This window comes from Zootoca vivipara, chromosome 3 (assembly GCF_965207765.1).
Source record: "Zootoca vivipara chromosome 3, rZooViv2.hap1.1, whole genome shotgun sequence".
In the NCBI taxonomy this organism is placed as follows: Eukaryota; Metazoa; Chordata; class Lepidosauria; order Squamata; family Lacertidae; genus Zootoca; species Zootoca vivipara.
The window spans coordinates 89,964,300-89,986,594 of record NC_142586.1 but is presented as its reverse complement, the minus strand read 5'-3'; the positions used below and the strand labels follow the sequence as shown (position 1 = coordinate 89,986,594).

The 22,295-nt window shown below is 41.0% G+C and overlaps 1 protein-coding gene and 1 long non-coding RNA gene across 13 annotated transcripts in view; one reads left to right on the top strand and one right to left on the bottom strand.

The window, feature by feature from the left end:
• Positions 1-22,295, bottom strand: part of SUSD4 (sushi domain containing 4) — an 88,601-nt gene that overhangs the window by 5,739 nt on the left and 60,567 nt on the right. For 6 of the 12 annotated variants that reach the window (XM_088666650.1, XM_088666652.1, XM_035111413.3 and 3 more), the window contains 2 exons: positions 18,096-18,275; positions 14,936-15,124 (listed from right to left, as the gene is read on the bottom strand). The exons of 3 other annotated variants lie outside the window; for them this stretch is intronic. In XM_088666650.1, the coding sequence (XP_088522776.1) occupies positions 14,936-15,124; positions 18,096-18,275 (369 nt within the window). The remainder of the gene's footprint in view (positions 1-14,935; positions 15,125-18,095; positions 18,276-22,295) is intronic. 3 more of the 12 variants (XM_088666655.1, XM_088666657.1, XM_088666654.1) reach the window with 1 other exon arrangement.
• On the top strand, positions 13,023-15,395 carry LOC148686348 (uncharacterized). Its single transcript, XR_015949126.1, has 4 exons — positions 13,023-13,159; positions 13,278-13,499; positions 13,979-14,148; positions 15,230-15,395. It is a non-coding gene; the product is annotated as an uncharacterized LOC148686348 (long non-coding RNA).

The window sequence follows — 22,295 nt, the reverse complement described above, 5'->3', positions numbered from 1 at the left end:
CAAAACATTAAATGCTTCCTTGGAACCTCATAAAGAAAGTAAAGTTCAGAATACAGAAGCACTTCCTAATAACACCAGGAGGGGATGAATGCTGAGTACAATCCTGAATGCTGAGTGCAATCCAGCACAAGGTACCGGTAGGCATATGTAAAACTCACTGAAACTGATGAAATTGATGAAGTGCACAGCAAAATACTCATCCCACTGATTTCTGATTTTTATTTTACCATAATTAAATGTGAAGGGGTAGCCATGAATGCATCACCATTTACACATTGCTCCAATCCACTAGCATTTCATTTATTCTATGAAGGTTGCTTTACAAAGAAAAGAAGCAAGCAACAGATGTCTAAATTGGCATTTTGGTGTGCAGAGTATTATATAAACATTCACTAATACATCAAGTAAGGCAGGTAACTGGCATTCCTGTTTTACAGATACAAATATTTGAATTCATAGTATTTTTACTAAATATAGTTGTACATGCACATTAGGAGCAGTTTTGCAGCTGTTTAGAAAGCACTGGATAATTTAGCTCCATACCGTATCCACACAGACTCCAGAAACTCTCCATTTGCTCATTACTAAATAAAAGGTGGGATGCAGGTGGCGCTGTGGCGCCTAGGGCTTGCTGATCAGAAGGTCGGCGGTTCGAATCCCTGCGACGGGGTGAGCTCCCGTTGCTCGGTCCCAGCTCCTGCCAACCTAGCAGTTCGAAAGCACGTCAAAGTGCAAGTAGATAAATAGGTACCACTACAGCGGGAAGGTAAACGGCGTTTCCGTGTGCTGCTCTGGTTCGCCAGAAGAGGCTTTGTCATGCTGGCCACATGACCTGGAAGCTGTACGCTGGCTCCCTCGGCCAATAACGCGAGATGAACATGCAACCCCAGAGTCGGTCACGACTGGACCTAATGGTCAGGGGTCCCTTTACCTTTACCTAAATAAAAGGTAACCACAACCACTGTATCTTAGATTAGGGCTTCCAGGCAAGAGGATAAAACTAATGGGCTGAATTCAGCCCTGATGCCTTTCCTTTTACAATTTAAGAATCACCTTTTACCAATGTTACATGCTGCATTAACCATTTACACAGATTCAAAAGAGCCTTTTTTTGGTCTTAGCATCATTTGTGTAATTTGTGGATCTTTAGAGACTAAAAAGCAAATCCGCTACCTCAAGCCAAAATGGTTAACAGAACCCCATTCAGATAAGTTCCAAAAGGACTTACTCTCAGGTAAGTGTGTATATGACTGCAGTCTGTGTGTCACAAACTCTGCATGCTGAATTCCTGCTACTAGCATTTTCATTTCAATAGCTGAGCTTGCAGAATATCAATTTATTATTAAACAGCAGCAGGTGCCTAGTGCAATGGAGATAGATTTGGGTTACCTAAAAAAGGGTCAGGCTCGGCTCCTTTCCAGGAAAGAGCAAATTTGTTCACTGCTTCCTTCTACAGGCTGCTGTGTTTGGATTTCATGCCTCTATTATGCAGTAAAGACCTACTGCATGGATATAAATAATGCACGCATCAATTCACAACAGTAGATTTCCCACAGAAATCACAATTCAGTAACTTCTCCCTATGCATCTACTTACATGAATAATGTATTTCAAAAGTAATTCCCTACCTCACCTACCCAAAAGAGCACAACAAGACATTAAACGAACCTTCAGAAGAGCCTGATTGTAATGTGCAACACTTTCTATTCTGCATGCCCTGGAGACATGGCTTTGTTTTCATTTTCACTAGGCAAAGCTTTATAAATTAGAATATCTGGAAACTAGAGCACATAATCCACACAGAAAGCAATATTCTACATCTTTTCCAAGCTGGACTCAGCCAAAGGGAATGCAAGATGATTCATTAGAAAGGTCTGAAACACTTTCCTTGTTTGGCTTAAAACAACTGCTGTAAATGGGAAGGAACCAAGGGAAAGAAACTGCTGATAAGCTCTCTCAATGAGCAAACCTCTCTGACAAGAATAATCTTAGCTGATTACGGGACACTATATTACCTGCTGTCCCTAGTCATTTCTCTGCTTCTCTATCTAAACATCTTTGCAATAGTGTTGATCGCAAGGGTCTGGCATAGATAACAGGCTGTCAGAGATGTGTCAATACAGAACAGCCATCCAACGCCAAGCAACATGAAAATATTTTCCACCAGAGAGATTAACTACTTTAAAGAAGCAAAATTTCAAGCCTGCAGCAATGCCACCTGCTGCCTCTTCTGACATTCAGAAAGGCCCGGTGCCTTAACCAAACTGTGAAAAAGACTCCATGAATTTGAAAGTGAAGACACTAAACATAAAAAGGTAAAGGTAAAGGGACCCCTGACCATTAGGTCCAGTCGTGACCAACTCTGGGGTTGCACTGCTCATCTTGCTTTACTGGCTGAGGGAGCCGGCGTTTGTCCGCAGACAGTTTTTCCGGGTCATGTGGCCAGCATGACTAAGCCGCTTCTGGCAAAACCAGAGCAGCGCATGGAAACACCGTTTACCTTCCCGCCAGAGTGGTACCTATTTATCTACTTGCACTTTGGCGTGCTTTCGAACTGCTAAGTTGGCAGGAGCTGGGACCGAGCAACCAGAGCTCACCCCGTCGCAGGGATTCGAACCGCCAACTTTCCGATCGGCAAGCCCAAGGCTCTGTGGTTTACACCACAGCGCCACCCGCTTTTCCTTATTTGTTTGTTTTGTAACACAAGAAAATCTTTTTTTATATAAAAAAAAACTTAAATAAAAACAGTATTAAGGAACCAAAAACAATAGAGTGGAAGTAAAAGGAACAATACCACACAGGCTCGTGCATCTATTAGAAATTACCATTTCCAGATATTTGATTATAGAACAGTGGTGTGCAGGGATGAGCTCCCACAATCAACTCCCACTGAAGTCCTACTACGTAGCACAGATCAGCTATAAAGCCAAATGTCTTCAGAAGACTACAAGAGGAGAGTCAAGGCACGTACTACAGTAGAAAGAACAACACACTCTTTCTATCTGTGGTAACGAAAAGCAACAATTATGTTAGCTAGCGTATTGTTATCTTTTGGAGAAAAGAGGATGTGTGTGTATTTTGGACCTAGAATGCATTGGAAACAGACACAAATAATACATACATACATTTTAAACAGGTAAGGCAAATGCTATTTTTTTCTTAAAAACAACAACAACCACCTCTTGCCTGCTGCTCTCCCCCTCCCTCAAGTAAGGACATGGGCCACAGATGAAAGAATAATAGAGCAGGTTTGAAAATAACCAAGTTATCCTTTATTCAAATTGTACTTCGTTTTTATTGTAGCTACACCCATGGGAATAAAGGCTTTCCATTCACTCAGTAATGAATTTTATGCTAATGCAGGCAAATTCAGTCTCTGCTTTCCAAAAATCTTTGTGTGCACTAAGAGACACATTGTTATATTTAAGCTCACAAATTGAGATATTGATATTTTAATTGATAACCTGCAGCGTCACACAGGCTTTTTCAAAAGAAGTCAAGCAAGTGAGCAATTCTATAACTAAACCTTTTTAAATCCAAGCAGGTGCTGGACATCAAACAGCCGTAATATTCCCAATTCTGTTCCCAATACGCTGTACATCAATCATGCTAGAAGACTGAGCCATCATCTGTCAAAGCCACTAAAAACATTACTGCTTCATTCAACATTATTAGCGTTAAGACCCATCTTTTGCAGACTATTAATTCAGAATAGAAAGAGCCGGTTAGGTGATGCCTTTGAGATAGTCCTGCGCATTACAAAACTTCTAGCCTAACCAAATGAAGTGGGTCGTGCTGTGCAGTGCTTTTGCCCGGAGCTCTAGTCAGCAATGCTTTCTTTCATAATACTTATTTCCACCCTCACTTGAGTCTTCTGATTCACACTGACACTTTGCATTGTGTAACACTGAGCATGCTCAGTCACAAGAATGAATGCAAGATGAGCCTACTGGTTCGGGCCAATGATCCTTCTAGACAAGGCATCCCCAAACTTCGGCCCTCCAGATGTTTTGGACTACAATTCCCATCTTCCCCAACCACTAGTCCTGTTAGCTAGGGATCATGGGAGTTGTAGGCCAAAACATCTGGAGGGCCGCAGTTTGGGGATGCCTGTTCTAGACCAGCATCCTGTTGCCACAGAGATTAACCCTCCCATGATTCCCAGTGGAGATAGAATATAGCTGTCAATGGCTAGTGGCTGTTGATAGCCCTGTCTTCCATGAGTGGATCTGAGCCTTTTAAGCCATCACTGCTTCCTTGGGGAGTGAATTCTCCATTCAACTGAGTTTTGTTTCTGTTTTTTTGCAGCAGGGGGAGGAGGGATGCCCTCTTAGGCTATTTTCATAAACATTTTTCAACTTCTACAAACCTTGGGCTTCTCAGTAGCCCCATTTTGGCTACATAACCTGCAGAAACCCTGAGCTCATTAGTTGCGTTTACTGTATACATTGAAAGCTGCTGCCTATTAGGGCTGGTAGGAGAAAGGATGGGACAGCTTACAGCAGGTGGCGCCAGGGGTAGGCAGAACACAATGGACAGAGTAGTTTAAGTGGTGGTGAGGTTGAGGAAGGGGAGGGAAAGAAGCAGCAACTTTTAAGAGATGAGAGGGGGAAGGAAGTGCAAGACAAAGGGCTGGGAGGTGGCAGAAATTGGCTAAAAGGTGGTGCTGGGGACTTTTTTGTGCTGCATTGCAAGAAAGGAAGGTGCTGCCTTGCAGTGCAGCACAGAAACCAACACGACCCCCTGCTCCTGCTTTCAATGAATTCAACACCACCTGCCTCTCCAAAGTGGAGTGTTGGCTATCAGTCTCACAACAAAATGCAGCAGTGATTGGTTGAAGCACCCTGCATGAATTCTGATATGGTCAGAGGCAGCAGTGCTTCTGAATACCAGTTGCTGGAAACCGCAGGAGGGGAGAGTGCTCTTGTGCTTGGGTCCTGCTTGTGGGGCGTCCCACAGGCAACTGGTTGGCCACTGTGAGAACAGGATGGTGGACGTAGATGGGCCACTGGCCTGATCCAGCTGGCTCCTCTTATGATTAGTCCTGGGCCACAATCAGAATCAGATAGGTGGAGATATTTCTGAAGAGCTTCCTGTGGTTCTGTTGTGGGAATCTGTCTGGAAGAAGCCACTTTATGCAAATTGCAGGCAGGGCCATCTTAAGCATATCTGGCGCTGTGGTGCAAAGATCTCTCCCCCCCCGGGTTTCCCAGAGTTGTTGACCTTTTCCCAAGCCTCTGCGGGGATCGCTCTCCTCCTGTGGAGGCTTGGGAAGAAAGCTGCATGCCCGCCAAACACATCTGTTTCCCCAGAAAAGCAAAGGGCAACCTTTTGCCCTTATAGCTGCAAAGTGTATGGGCAATGCCTCTCCAGTGTAATCTCGCAAGTTAAGAGAGACTTTGCTCTAAAACTTTATGCCACTACTTGTGGTACCAGGAAGAGAGACAATTATGCAAAAGAATACACACTGCAAACAAGACTATGCAGAGTAAAAAAGAATGCAAATACAAATTCAGTTTCTTACTGCAGAGTTTCTTTTACCTTGGCACAGCATTCTAACATCATTTTTAGGGACAGAGTACATGCAGGCTTTGGGATCAGTGAACAGCAGCCAGTCAAACCACCATACCTGTCTTTTGTTCACAGGAAGGAGTGCAAAAGGGCCGGAGCTTGAAGGAAATGCAAGCCATCTCTTTAGGATTGCAATGGGCAGAGATGAGGGAGGTGCCACGTGATAGTGGAAATTTGTGTACAGGGATAGAAACCATAGTTCTACAGAGCAGCAGGAGTGTAGTTTGGAAAAGGGAGTAAGAGGTTAAGTACAGATGTTATGATTTAGCTTCCTGCCTCGATAAGTGATCTAGGCACATGAGAATAGGTACAAACTGAGTAAGAAGGAAGTAGCTGATAAATGAATGCTTGAGGAGGAAAAATATGGAGATGGGAAGCACAATGCAACCTTATGGCAAAGGGCGCTGAACAAAAGGAAAATGCAGTATTAAGGCAGGGTGCTGATAAATGCTTAAAACTGGTGAGGGACCTTTGGCCCCCCAAATGCTACAGAAGTAGAACCCTCTTCAAACCAGGTCATTTGCCATGCTTCCAAGAGCTGCACTTCAGCAATATTTGGAGGACTAAAGGTTCCCCACACCTGGTTTACTTTAGAACATTACGGTACTTGCTTGGGAGGGAAAACTTCTTGTTTCCTCCTGGGCTGGGACAAACTTCCTCTACATGTGACTAGAGGGGGGGGGGTTGCCTTACCTGTGCAGGTACAAAATAGCACAGGGGAGGCAGCCATCTCTCTCTCTGACTCCATTCCTTGAAGAAGCAACATCTCCTTAGCCTGAGATGCTCTCTTGGCCTCCAGCCAAGAGAGGACAAAGAAACCATCTCCTTATGGGATAGATTCCAAGTGTATATCTTTTGTAACCTAAGTCTGCCTTCTGGGATCCATCTGTGAACAGAATGTGTGAGTAAACTATTTTATACTTTTTATACAAGACTGAGCCGTGTCTATTCTTTTTAGGAGGGAATAAAGGGGAATTACCAGGAAATTTATTTTAGAGGCTTAAGCAAGCCTGGCAACAAGTTATCCGCTGTGTAAGTTTTAAACGGGAATGTTACTCTGCTAAGTTATAGAAATTGCTAACACGTTGCGAAGGATATTATTAAAGAATATATCCTCTCCTGCCTCCCTGATTATGCCCTGATTGCTGGTGAGCTAGGGCCCCTGTTGTTCTTATGAAAAAAAACACCACTGATATTAATGTCCCACAGAACTGTAGTGTACTTGCCTTTGGTCTTCATTCTGATTTTACTAGGCATTGTGATCCAAAAGCATCTTCCCACTGTACAAAAGAAGCAGATGGCAGCAGAAAAAAGCAATTCAAGTTCAGCAAGAGATCTGCCTGTATGGGTTTAGAACCAACCAGATAATCTATTTTATTAGCAGAGGAAATGCACAGGAGTCCTTGCTCCTTAAACCTTTGCTTCCTTTCGTGAGGCTTATCACCTTTCAAAAATGCTTTAGAACCTTTGAATAAAAAGGCATTACATTCCTCTCAAATCCAGATTAGCTGCTGAATTACAATGCACAGGAAAACTGCTGTTCAAAATACAGTACTCTGGAATTCATAGAATGCTTTTCAAAATAAATCCTGCCTAACCTATTATCCCAAACAGAGGGAATCTTGCCTTCCTCACAGATGCATCCAGCAGTTAATACAGAATCTTATTCTTCATTCTGGTTTATCAAGTTTACAGTTCCATTCCTTTTGCCTCCAAGATTATAGTGCAAACACACTCACTATGACCAAAACCTTGTCAAATGCATTTTTCTCAATTGTTGTGATGTCATAGAATATTCATTAAATATAATTGATGAAAACATGGTCCAGTATGGGATATTACAGATTTAGAAAATGCAATGATAAAAGGACAAAGGTTAAGGTTATGGAGCAAAATGTATGGAATTGCTGTGATATTTCCATTAATATTAATAATTAATATATATCAAAACATGGGTTCAAAACATGCTCCATGTTATTTCAAATGATGTATGGAATTGGGGCTGTGTACAAACTATATATTTAAAGCACATGACTTCCCCAAAGACTTTTGGGAACTGTAGTTTGTTAAGGGTGTTGGGAATTGTAGCTCTGTGGTGGGTAAACTACAGTTCCCATGATTCATGTGCTTTGAATATATGGCGTGTACGTAGCCTGGGTGTGGCAAAATGTCCCTCATCAAACACTAAGTTTCGTTAATGGTGATGCTTGACACCTGTCAGACTGAATCAAATATACTCAGGAATGGATAACAAATGTTAGAGATGTAAAACATCAAATGATGTATTTTGATCATAATCTAAAATAATGGTTTTCTGGACAAAAAGCTTCATGCAGCAGAGCTTCATAATAAAATTAAATATATATTTGGCTCTAAAATAAAATAAAATAAAATAAAATAAAATAAAAAGATTCATTTTTTAAAATGTAAGTACTGTATATAAAGTCACAATGTGTTCTTATCAGTCTTTTCTATCCTTCTAAGCAGTGCAGAATGTTATTCATGCAAGCTGTTATTCATTAAGAAATAAAGCAGAACAATTTTTTAAAATGTACATCTCTGTATTAAAAAGTGCTACCAGAGCCATGAAATGGGAATCTCAATTTAAAATCTCAATTTATATTCCAAGCAACCTGGGTACAAGATTTGCACACTCATTCAGGTGTGCCAAGGCAAGTTGGAACATCCTTGCATGTGAGACTGATGCTCTGAGTGGGAGAGAGAGATCATTCTACAGACCGTCCTAAGAAATAGGTAGGGACCCCGTCATAAGAAATAGAAAGGGACCCCTGACCATTAGGTCCAGTCGCGGACGACTCTGAGGTTGCGGCGCTCATCTCACGTTATTGGCAAAGGGAGCCGGCATACAGCTTCCGGGTCATGTGGCCAGCATGACTAGGCTGCTTCTGGCAAAGCAGAGCAGCACACAGAAACGCCGTTTACCTTCCCGCTGGAGCGGTACCTTTTTAATTACTTGCACTTTGATGTGCTTTCGAACTGCTAGGTTGGCAGGAGCTGGGATCCTAATTAAAGAATTGATATGACTGCATTGCCATATTTAGTTGCCTCTAGCACAAATATAATAACAGTAGCAAAATCTAAACTACTGTCATAGTCTTTTGTGTTATCTGACGAAGTACTAACCAACTGTATAGCGGCATGAGTATTTACTAGAAGTGTGTACTGGCTGTGTGTGAGCTGAAATGAATAAGGCAGATTCAGTAATCTCCAGCCCTCTACCGCCTCTCCTGGTATGCCCCCCGGAGGCCCTTAAGGTGTTGTTATTAAACACTTTGAAGGTCCTGAGCCTCAAGGAGGTTAGATTGGTCTCAACTAGGGCCAGGGCCTTTTCAGGTGGAACTCTCTGTCACAAGAGACCAGGGCCCTTTGGGATTTGACATCTTTCCGCAGGGCCTGCAAGACGGAGCTGACTCCTTATATGGGATTTGGTATATAAATTTTCCCTTGGCTTTTTTTGCTGGCCCATGTAGGACCAGCATGGATAGCTGGCTCGGGTGAATACCCGATGTTTCCTACCTTTATGGTCTTGATTGATGGGCTACTACTAAAATGAGACTGTATTTTAAACTGTATTTTAAGCCGTATTTTTATTATATTTTATTGTAATTTATATTTGGTGTTAGCCACCCTGAGCCCGGGCCTGGCCAGGTAGGGCAGGGTGTAAATAAAAATTATTATTATTATTATTACCATTATTATTATTATTATCATCATCATCAAACTATTCTTTCACAGCAATGTTGTCAACATTTACGTGCGAAAATCATACTCCTGTTGAAATATAGACTCGATGGGGCTCACTATTTTTCTCAAAGAATAGGCATGAAAGGGAAAGGACAATAGAAAGGAAATTGCATCAAAGCTGATTAGGGGATCTATTGCTAATGTTGACAAACAAGTTATATAAGGATAGTATACATTTCCCCTTCAGCTTTCCATAGAGATTTCAAAGTACAAAGATTAGTGTCTCAAACCTCTGACTGGGAGAAGGCTAATCTTACTAGATTTTGTGCCTTATTTACTGCTGGCATTTGCAGCATTTAATACAATTTAATACAATTAAAAACCAGACCATACACCTAAAACTACGGAGAAAGCTGTAAAATGGGATTGGTGCAGGGAAGCTTGGGAACAACTATTCATCCAAGTGGGTGATTATGAAAGGCACTCTCCCCATCATAACCCCCAAACCAATTGAGTTCAAGCAACCACCCCCTACTGTTAATTTGTATCATCGATGGGGAGTTCCGCTTCCGCCTGCAGGAATGGCTGACCCTTGTTCCATCTCTCCGACCTTCATGAGGAATTTGGCAGTTGCTAGGGGAGTAAATGACAACCCCCCTACCTCTCTGGGGGTTATGGAGAGGGCCCGCGGGCCCGCGATGCCCCCAAACCCACCCCGACTGTTCAAGGGGTGGGGTGGGGCTTGGGCTGAGAGCACTCATGAGGAGCCGGAACTCCCGGACGCTAACCTGCATGGCGGGATCTCCATGATTAAAGAAGATAATTAGGCTTAAATTCATGGACATGCTTCAGAAGGAGGGGCAGAAGCTCTGTTTACTGCCAAGGAATTTGTGCTGCTGAGGGTGAGAAGTCGAAGCTGTATTTTATCTGGAAGAAAGATTGAGGGGGACGGAGTGAGAAGGGAAGTGAGCTTTTTTTATTTTCTTCATATACTCTACCAGTTACTTCATACCTTCCCGGACGCGATGTCCTTATTTGTTTGGAACAAACGAGAAATAAAGGATACCTGAGTGAGTAATGAACTTTATAAACTATTGACATTGAGCATATTTTTTGAAGTTGTAAAATTGTTGAAGAGAGAAGCCCCCCTCTAACTGGATAGTCAGAGTGCCTGGAATGCGTTCGGTGGATTTATGGGGTGTGACGCACTTTGAATTGGAACAGCGATCTGAAGCTAAGTTCAGCTACAGGGCAAGGAGAGCCACAAATCTATCAAGAGTTTATGCATAATGTGACGGCTGTGTCTTTTGCCTGGAAAAGCTGTAAATTGTACAAAGATCGCTAGTTTAAAAAAGTTTTGAGAAGAAGCGAAAGTGATCTAAGCTTCCTAAGATGGCGCTGCTCCGTGTTGAAAGACTGACGCAACAGGGGACACTCCACACAAGAAGATTTATGGGGGGGCCGAACTGATTAAAACTCACACAGGAGAAAGAATATATGTGAAATCTCGTTTGATACTTATCTCAGCAGCTGTGGAAAAATCGGATGAAAGAAGAAAACACCTTAGTGACTGGTGGGGAAAGATCGGGATTATTATGGACTTTGAGTGATGATTTGGACTTTAGAAAAAGATGGCAGTGGACAGTTGCGAGGAATCCCCAAATTTTTGAAGCATGGGAACTCCGAAAATATTATATGATGTGGCATAACATTTGGTTTAATTGATATGTATTTGTATAATTTGAAATAATGGATGTGATATAATTGTGTTTTAATTGGAAAATTAATAAAAATAGATTACAAAAAAAAAATTGTATCATCGATGGTTTGATGGCTCTCTTCACAGCTGTTTTTTTTTAATGCTAATTATACAAATGTCTGTAGTGGCAGTTGGAGGTTTAAAACAGCTTTGGATTTATATATGATCACTTTTAGTTTGTGGTTTTATTTAATTGAACCAATTATTATGTTTTCTGTTCTATGATATAAATCGCCTTCAGATCCCGTAGTGTAAGGCAATAAATAAAGTAGTAACAGCAACAGCAGCAGTCTGGAAAATGAAATTATCTGAGTATCATTCAAGGGTAACTATAAATGGCAAAATACTGACTTTTGAATCTCCTCTGTGTTAGCTGAGTTTGAAACTATGACTGACAGTATAGCTTCTAATACATACAAAACCTTCAGTGGGAATAAAGCAAATTCCACTGATCTGGTGTTCAATCAATCAATATGGTCCAAGATGCAAAAACCGTAATACAGCTCTCCCTCCATAAGCATGCTATGTAAGTTCAATATTAAAAGGCAGGCCTCAGGGAGTAACCAGCTCTTTCTCTCTTATTGCCTAACCCTTTAGCACAATTTGATAGTCCAGGGAGGAGGGGAAATGTATTTTTCAAAAGATATATATTGCAACACTTTGGGGAAGAAAATGCACCTTAAAAAAAAAAGACGCTTAGAGATTTGATTAACTAGAAATTGTACCAAGGGGTTTCTACACAGAACACACAGTTGACAGTAGGAATAAAATACATAGTGATTTAGTCTGACAACCCTATTATCAAACTGGAATAGAAGCCATAAAAGGAGACGCAGATAACAAGCCAATATTTTGTTCTCTTAGCACTGTACAGCATTGTGTGCATGGCATCAAGAATTATAAACATTCAGCAATGGAGAGGTGGGGAGGGGGAGAACTGCTGTTAGGATATGTAACAGGAATGAGTCACTTTGCAGCCTCTGCCCCCTGCAGAGCCTACATCAAGCCTACAATGTCCACAGGCAGAAAAAAAATATGTGTTTGCAAACTTACGACAGTATGGCATATTTCAAAACACTTCTATTATTTCAGCAGTAATATGCGTACCAGGATGCCATAATGGAGTGGGGCGGGGGAGCAACCAAATTGGGTGTTTATATGCACAGATATGACAGCCTTCAAAAATTGATAATATAATTTCATTTTATTCATGTGACACTAACTCAGTATTATTTTATTTAGATTTATTACCAGTTGAAATGCGAAAAAACTGTCTCCGAAAGAAGAAAAATGCAAACCTTGCAAACGTGTTAGTATGGAGTAAGAAAGAATCCTACATAAACTAGGCAGATTTTGAAAATTCTTCTTATCTCCTGGGTTTTTATTCTACATATAAAATACTTTGCACTTATCTGTAATACTGATCATTTGTGTATGTATAAACAAGCAACAAGCAACAATACAATACAGGTATAATTCCATAAATATTTGCACCAGTGTTAATGCACAGATCAAGATAAAAATTGACATGGTAACGGCCAACTAAACCAATTTTCCTGACCTTCAGCAATACCAATTATATCCAAATCATTCCTGACAGATCATCTAATTATCCTTTTTTAAAAGCCTCCAGTGCTGAAAATCTACATGTTCACATGAATATCTGTTCCTCTGCCAAACCATTCTTGATAGACAATTCTTCCTGGTTATTAAAACCTTAATTGATCCATCTTCCAACTTAAACCTGCTGCTTGTACCCTCCCTTCTCACTACTAACCACAGGAAGTAACTTTTCCCCCTTCTGTCTATATTTAGAAACATAACAAGGAAATAACAAACGTAATTTCTGGAGACAGGGGCTAAAGGAAAAGAACAACCCTGCCCCTCTATCACAGACACACTATTCATTTTTAGAAGCCAAGCAGGAGCTCTGAACAAATTTCACAGGTGTGTTGTTTGTACAGCACACTGAACTGTGTGCACAAACAAGAATAAACTGTATGGGTATTAAGTTAGAAAGAAGTATCAATAGAGTTTTATCCTAATTTCCACACCCTGTTTGCTGAAATCTCCTTTTGGCAAAGCTTGATAATCGACAATTGGGACACAGAAAATCAGTCACAGGTACTCATTTATTTTTCTATTCGACAATGCATATGTTTAAGACAAGTTGTTGTTGTTTTACTACTTGTATATTATCTTTAGAACTCAAGAGTTGTTTATATCGTTTGCTTTTTGTAAGCTCTCTGAAAACCAATAAAATACAGTTGCAAAAGAAGAGGAAGGAAAGATGCCAGAGAATTGATGGGGGCTTTGGACTACTGAAGGGCAACAAACCAAGGACAAGCAAAATCGAAGACATATTGCCGAAATATTACATTGTAAGACGCTCATTCTATAGGACTGAAGGTGATACAGTTCAACACAGTGCCAATGAACATGATCCCTCCATCTTCACACAAAAGTGAGCACCTACATAGGGCAATTCTTTTCAGTTGGTTAGTTGTGCTGAACACTATCACTAATAGAAGTTCCTGCAGAAAAAAGGTTTCAGAGGAAATCAATAGGTCCAACAGCAATAATTCACCAGGATCAGATACTGTTTCATCCAGGGTTTTGAAGAAACTCAGATGTATGAAATTGTTGAATGATTGGAAGTGATATGCAATCTCCACCCCACCCACCCCCAATTGGCCTATGTATTGGAAGGTTAGGAAGTAAATAATGCACTACAAATTCTTGGAACAGGCTTGAGAAATGATCCTCGAAACCAGGAGTACTATTTCCAGATGCCATGACTGAGGAGGACATATTCTCAGCCAAGATTAAATGGAAGCATTCTTTTTTATACATTCACATTTAAATTTTTAAATAAAAGCAGTGTATTTTAAGGGCATTTGTTTGTACCTCAGACTAAACTACATTAATGTTATTACTATTCAGAGAAGGACTCATATTTGCTGGACCTGTCAAGAAATGCCAATTGGCGGAAAGACTGAAGGATAGAAGAGAAGCAGAAACAGTCTGTTCTCATGGGCATGTTTTCAATGAGGCACTGCAAAGAATGTGAGAGAGTCATGTGCACACATTTTACACATGTTGATAAAAAACAGGTGAGAACAAATGCGGGCGGGGTGGGGGGGATAGAGACAATAAATGCATTCAAGACAGTTAAGGGGGGGGTTCATATTCAGAAGAATCAAGTGGTGTCCAGTCCCCTTGGAATTGTACCATTTCAGAATGAAAATAGGTCATGAATTGCAGGAAGGTTTTTCAGACTGAGCTAGGCCAAAATTGTTATTTGGTATGGAATGCACGGAGCATATTACTCTCATTCACTCCAATGGAAGCTTTTTACACAATGCAAATACAGTGGTACCTCTACTTACTAATTTAATGCGTTCTGAACGCACATTTGTAAGTTGAAAAAATTTGTAAGTCGAATCCCATAGAAATGCATTGGGAGAAAAAATTCGTAAGTAGAAGCAACCCTATCTAAAAAAATCGTAAGTAGAATAATCCTATCTAGACCGCATCCAAGATGGCGGACAGAGCTCCATTTGTAAGTAGAAACATTCGTAAGTAGAGTTGTTCATAAGTAGAGGTACCACTGTAGAAGGAATGGGGGCCCCGACCTGAATTGGCACTACAGCAGCAGGGAGAGGGTTAAGGGGCTTTTTCCCCTCCCATGTCAGACTGGTCCCACTTTTGGTTTCCCCATCCCAACGCCTGCAATTTATTTTTAAAAAAACCTTCCACATAATAGTTAATTGTGTGAATAGAACATCTAAGTTTGGCTCTAGAGAAACGTGAAGTGGAAAGTCATTAAATGAAGTAAAAAATATACCAGATATTATCTGATAAGTAATAAATATTTTAAAAAGAAATAAGATGTTTTACCTTCCACATCAAGGCACCTAGGTGGGCTATCTGACCAGATAAGGTTATACATGCACTCAAGGAACTCTGTCCCCTCTAGTTTATATCCAGGAAAGCACTGAAAATATATCATAGTTCCTACTGGGAAGGAGGACTCGAACTCAGATATGTTAATGTAACTATGAGGAAGAACCAATGGCCTCAGGCAACCTGCAAATTAAGAAGAAGGAGGTATCTTATTATGAGACGCTTATTTTTAAAACATCCCAATTACAGCTATCAGGCTAAAATATATATTCCCTTCTCTCCCCACAGCGAATGTTACTCCTGCTCATCTGACTCGACTCTCAGATTCACCCTGCAATGTGCCAAATCACTACTCCTAATTGTTTAGCGTACAGTTGTAGCAAATTACAATATACTGTCTGCAAAAATCAGCACAGGATTAATTAAAAATGGCAGTATTTTCTCTTTTTCTACATTCTGCCCCCCCCTTCAGTTTCTAGTTTAATAATTATTCTTTTTCACATGGAATCCTTCATTTTTAGACCGATACTTATCCAAACAATTGCTTGTTCACTTCAAAGGTGTGATACTCAGCATCTTATATATATTGTAATCGGTGCATGCAGTTAAGAAAGGAATATTGGCTAGTTCCAACTAGTTGCAATGGATATGAACATCCACACTAAGAAGCTTCCACAGTTACCCACTAGCTGCAAAAATATTTAGGCAAGCAAATGAATGCTGCTTGAAAGGAGAGCTTTGTAGTGGGCAGCAAACTTTATTCTTACATTCTCCATCAACCAAAACAAGCTCAAAGATTCGTAAAACGATCTCAATGAGCACCACGTGCATTTTGTGGGCCTCCTATTCTGAGCTTCATTTAATATAATAAATTTAATGTACCCTTACAGCCATAACCAACATATTTTTAGCTGGCAACAAGAGATCCCCCATGAGGATAATTCAAATAGGAACTTACAGGTTTCACCCTGTGTTAGCCATCATAGTCAAAGTATGGAAGTTAATAGACAAAACTAACTTCAGTCAATTCATTTCAGTGGATCTGCTGAGTAGAAATTAATCCGATACAACCCTATTTAATTCTGTGAGTTTTGTGACTTTGCCATTACACACACACAACAGGATATTATCTGCTTTGAGGGGTACACTTGGTTTACATTTGCTTACAGTGTCAAAAGGCACCCTGGCCTTGTATATTATTTTTGTAGTGCAATTTGTGCCCCCTCAGCCAAGCATAGCCCATTTATTGTAATTTGCCCTGCTTGGAAACTTTAGCTAACAGGGCATGGCAGATCCCCACCTGACATGGATTTGAATGTCAGTCATCTATCTACACTGGCATCCAATTCCACAGCATGATACAAGCTCCAGATTTACCTCAGAAACCGCCTCTCCTCCTTATGCTACAAAATGTTCCTAGACACCAAGAATACATTCTTACCACCACCCCGACTGTGCAGATGCTTATAACTGACACTAAGGCATTCTTGCAGGCCGCTTCATAAATATGCAACTTTCTTTTTCTGGACATGTGGGGCTGCCTTTGAAGTACAGAAACTTAACTGCGAAGGAATGCTGCCACCTTGATGTTTGTGATCAGAGCATGCAAAACCTATTCTTCACCAGCTTTGTGTTTCCAGGACCAACTGAAAGTGCAGGTTTTGACCAAAACAATTGGGGACCAAGTTATATGAAGGACTTACACCCAAATGGGTCTTTCCCAAGCACGTATATTTGCTCATCTTTGTTTCCTTGGTCAGTGCCGTGGGAGAGAAGGCCTTATTTGTGGTTGCCCCAGTTTATGGAGCACTCTCCCCATGGAAATGGAGATTGCCTCAACTTCTCAAATTTATAGGAGGGTTTATTTCAGGCAGCTTCCCCCCTTCTTTTAAGTCTTTATTTTATGAGCTTAAAATAGAAAGCTGCTTTAAGAAGTGTAGCTCTTTAGCAGTGAGAATCTGCACAGCTATTTATTTTTAATCGACCTGTGTTTAAACAAGTTTGTACAGTTGCCATTTTAATTATATAGCTGTGCTTTAAAACTGTATTGTGTTTTTATGGAACGTGGGGTGCCTTGAGTGAGCTATGCCTAAAAAGGCAGTCTATAAATAGATTTTATAAACAAAAATACAAACTCCTCTCCCTTCTAGGAAAAGAACAATATTAAGAGGTTGCTTCCCTCACACTGAAGGAGAGAATGGGAGTATGCCTTAGGGCTCACTTTTTCCTTACCTGCTCTCCAAGACTTTTTAAATAAAATATATCTGCTCATTTTCACTTATGGCAGGGAAGCATAATAGGCACTGCATAACTCCACCAAAAGTAAAATCTGAAACTTTTTTAAAAAAGTTTAAAACCTAAAATAAAGCAGTCCACACCTGAAAATAAAGCTTTCCCTGTCTAGCAACAGGGGCAACTAAAATGTAGCTAGAACTATTCTCTAAATATATATGCAGAAATGTTATTCAGTGTACACTAGGCATATGCAAACTTTATACAAATCTAACATCTTCCATCCACTCTTTAGGTGGGCATTTTATCTTCTGTGGTGATGTGCAAGTGGTCATCCTAAAACAGGAGTAGAAAAATCTTTCCCCCACCTGTGGTTGGTGCAAGACATAAAAGAGAATGTGGCCAGAGGCATAAATGGACAAAGTAATGGATGTTACTTTTTCCTTTGTATAGTAAAGCTACATTTCAGCCACTCAAAAGCCAGAGGTTTCTATCCACACACTGCCCCATTCCCTGTATCCTCCAACCAGGCAAGCAGAAGACACTGCCACAGTTCAAGGACACCTTGCAGCCAGGCAAGAGTATTTGAGGAATGCCCATTACAGTGTGTAGGGTGAGAGGTAGGGCCTTGGGACCGAGTGTGGCCTGGGCAAAGTCCTGAAGACTGAGTAGAGTGGTAAGAGTGCTGAGCTGAGGTTCCCTACCTTTGTACTAAACCAAGTGGTATGCAAATATGTTTTTTGCCCATGTTCATTGAAAAAAAGTCATTTGGCAAAAAGGTACTGTATTTCTGTAGTAAAACTATAGGTAATCATTATCTCTTTCAGCAGTAAAAGAAGGAAGAAATAAGAAAGATAAATAGGCATGTTACACTGAGACAAGGCGTAAGGTCTATAAAAGAGGATGTTCTGGTGTACTAAACCTTGACAAAGGGGCAGATTATCCCACGTTCCATCGTCTTGACACACTGAAACCATGTTGTCTAAATCAGGGTAACGGATCTGGAATCCTTCATGACAGCTGATTATTAATTTATCTCCAGTCCCATATGTCTTGTTATGAACCTCTGCATCTTCAACAACAGGTGCAAGGCAATCTGTGGCTTCATAAAGAAATTATATATTATTAACTTAAATGTCAAAAGTTGACCAGCTATGTGAAAACACGCTTACACAAAGTCAACCCAAAGTAGCAGTTATTCTTAGACGGATCTGCAAACTTTTCTGCCTAAGCTGATTTAACACCACATTTCCATTAGCATCGAGACTATTATAGGATATTACATCCTGTGCATTATAGGCAAGTTCTCAACAATCTTTAATATTGTATGTATAGTTAAACTACCTTTACAGCAAAATAAAAATACAACCACTCCATCAACAATATTACTATAAAGAGTTTTTTTTTAAAAAAACACAACTGGAGGTATAATATGAAGAAGAGTTTGAAATAATTGAATTTATTATTATTATTATTATTATTATTATTATTATTATTATTATTATTATTATTTACCGGGGGGAGTACTGGCAGCAATGGTGCCTACCTGAGAGGTGCCGGAACTGCACTCCGGCTGAAAAAAACCACTGCTCACATACCAAACTTATCTGCTACTGTATTAGACTAACTGAAAGCTCAGTAATATGTCTTCCCTTTTATGAAATGTATTTTTAAATAATGTATAAATTTGTAATGCGTCAGTCACATCCATCCCCATCCTCAGTCATCTTCAAACCTCAGAGCGCCTCCACAGCATCAGATTATTTCAAATCCCTATTTACTTTGTTATAAGAATTTTGAGGTCATATATATATATATATATAATAATTGTTCATAAAACATGTACATGAATGTACAGAAACATGTCTGAAGCAGCACAGGAAAACAGGCCTGACTGACACCATTTTGACTCTCTCTGACCAGGTGTTCCTCTGCAAGGAAGAAGTGGGGTGGGGGGAACCTTCTCATTGTCTCAGGAATTAAAGTGATAACCCTGGCATCCTGATACCTGAGTGCCAGACAAAAGGGTGTGATTAACTTGGCTGGGAAACAGGGAAATGTAAATATCTCTCAATTTTGTTGATTAGGTTTTGGGGGCAGGGGGCAGGGTCCAGACTGCTCAGATTACTGCCACCAGACCTCCCCTTTCATGATGTACCTATGATGAATCTAGGGAGGGGGGTCTTGGGCTACACCCCTTCTGTGACATATGGATGATGCTTCTGGGGGGTGGGCTGAAACCAATTTCAAATTTCTTTTTAAGGGCAAGACACCTCTGTTTGGTGTTCCTTCCTTGTTCTCCTGCGTGAGAGGAAGGACCCTGTTGCAACAGTTTTTATTCTTTAATAAACTGTACTTTGCTTTTGACAGCCTTAGTTTGGTCTCTGTCATTCTACGGCCAGCGGCAACATCGTGCCTGCTTGCCTGGATCCTTGGGCTCTCCCTGGGTCAGGATCCATTTCTCTGGGTTCATAGGAACCAGCTTAAAATTTTACTGCAACTTCTTTGCATCACAAGTGGCATTAAAGGAGTGTTTGCATATTTATACTTTAGTTTCCTTCATAGCTGGTATTCCTTCTGCTCCACATTACTATGGATTAGTTTACTCATTCCCTCCCCCCCCCTTTGTGATTTGCACAAGATTCCATTACAAGCTGCAGCACAAAAGTACATTTAAGGTCAGGAGCTCAACCCCCACCTCAACTCTATATCTATCCTATAGATTAGTCATCAGTTGATTTATAGCAGCAGAGGCTCCTGCATTCTTAGCTGGAAAAGGAGTGGGGAGGCAATTTTCACAGATTCCCATCTCATCAGAAGCCCCAGCACTGCATCCAACAGCACTCTGATTGGCCTCCTAATTCCCTTTTTGGGAAACCAAGGAAAATCTGTGATATGCTGATGTTTGGTTTGTGCTGGGTGATGTGAGCAGTCTGCTGAAATAACCAGTTACAAATTTTCTGGATTTATTAATTTACTCGCTGGCCCGGCCATGCATTGCTGTGGCTCAGTCTGTTAAATGGACCATCAGAGTCCCCCTTCAGACTCCCCTCACCTTCAATCCCCCTTCATTTTGTTGAAAGGTTTTACGCGTGTTCTGTTTACACAGGCTCATCCCTGTGACTCCCCCCACCCTGTCCCAACCCATGAGCTATCCCATCCCCTCCTCCCCCCACCCCCGGATCATCCCTGTGGTTGTCCCCACCCTGTCCCAACCCATGAGGTATGCCGCCCCCTCCTCCCCCCACCCCCACCCCTGCTTATCCCTGTGGCTGGGCATACCCTGTCCTGACCCATGACCTATCCCGTCCCCTCCTCCCCCCACCCTGGCTCATCCCTGTGATTGACCCCACCCTGTCCCGACCCATGTCCTATCCTGCCCCTCCCCCCTCCCCCCACCCAGGTGAGCCCCCACCTTCACTCGGCCCAGTCTGGAAAGGCGAGCCGAGATGCTGTGGATGAAGGCTGGTCCTTTGAAATGTTCCAGAACTCTTAAAAAACAAATCAAATATTTGATTTTCTTCAGAAAGAAAACCAAGGCAGAGCAAGGATTCCTATCTTTTCTGCTAACTTTAGTTTTTTCAACCTCCCCAGGCTCAGGTGACACATACACACCAGGAGTACAGAGCAACATTTTGTTGCAGAGCCCCACTTGCTTGTCCTCTAATATTTTTAAATATAGTAGATAATAACACAATCACTTAAGAAGGGCTTGCAGAATGCCAAGTGTTATTAAGGATACTAGGTGTTCTATGTCAGCTCTTACTGAACTGTGCCTTTTTTTAATCAATTTCTTTTTATACGTTACATTTCTATTGCATTCCTTTCCCCAAACACCCTTTGAGAACTACAATAGTCAAGTAAGGTTATTTAGACTGAGAGGTAACACAATTTGCCCAAGGCCACTCAGCGGTCTTCTTAGGCAAGTGGAAACTGTGAAACACAATTTCCTCACGCACAATGCCAGCACTCTACCCCACTGCATTATGCAGTGTGGGGAGGATATAGGGCATGGGCTCTATCCACAGCAAGCAGTGGGGAGGGGGCACAAGACCAAAGAAGCAAAACTGAGAGAGGAAGAAGAAAGCACAACATCTTTTATCTCAAGAGTGACATATACAGACCAACTGTGAGCAAAACCATCAATGAATACATAATTGACTTGTGGCTTGCTGTTGTCTTGGAGTCTTGCTGTTCCACAAATAGACACGGAACATAACTGAGGTGAAATATGAGATTTTCATTTTCAAAAGCAAGAAACATTGATCCTGTTATACAATGACTCCATTCTCATTTATTTCTGATGATGGCTTGTAGATTGCACCATTTTAATTGTGTGGATGCTGGCCAGAAACGCTGCTTCTTTCACTGAGCTGTTACTGGGCTGCCATCCCTGCAAATATCTTCTGCTATTAAACCAACTTCAAAGCTTCAGCCAGAGGAGACTTGTTCAAGGAGAAAAGTCTGCTGAACGCTTATGTACAAAGGATGAAACTGTACAGTTTGTTTGTTTTTTACCCAAGACTCTAAAATATTTGGGGTGGGGGAACTGTAACTACTAGCTCCCACTCCAGCAACTGGGGTAAGTAAATACATATTCTATATGGAGCAGCTCAGAGTTAAAACAGAAAATTTAAAATTCCTCATTTGCTGAAAAGATGCTTAGCCCCTCTATTTCCTCAGTAAACACACTGTTGAAAGCCCAAAACACAATCTCTAAGCGGCAATCGAAATGAATATTAACATGCTTTTCTCTAGACAATTTCTTTTAACTATGATATTTGTGCCTTAAGATATGCAAGAAGCAAAACAAAACAAACCCAACTCTAGCAGATCAATGTGGTGCTTACCTTTTAACAAAAATAAACAGAGAAAATGCAAGCCCTGAAACCCCCAAGTATAATATTCTGTTACGACAAAAGTATAGCACTACATCTAAGACAGCCAACATTAACGAGCCTGAGAGGTACTTTGCACATTACATTTTGCACATGACCCAGTCCACTGTGGCCAAGGTGGCCATGCACAGAGCCCTGTTTCTCCCCCCCCTTCTCCCACTTATGCACGTAAGTAACACAAGCGTTGTTAGGGAATAAGAGATCTGTGTGCATCATTCATATGC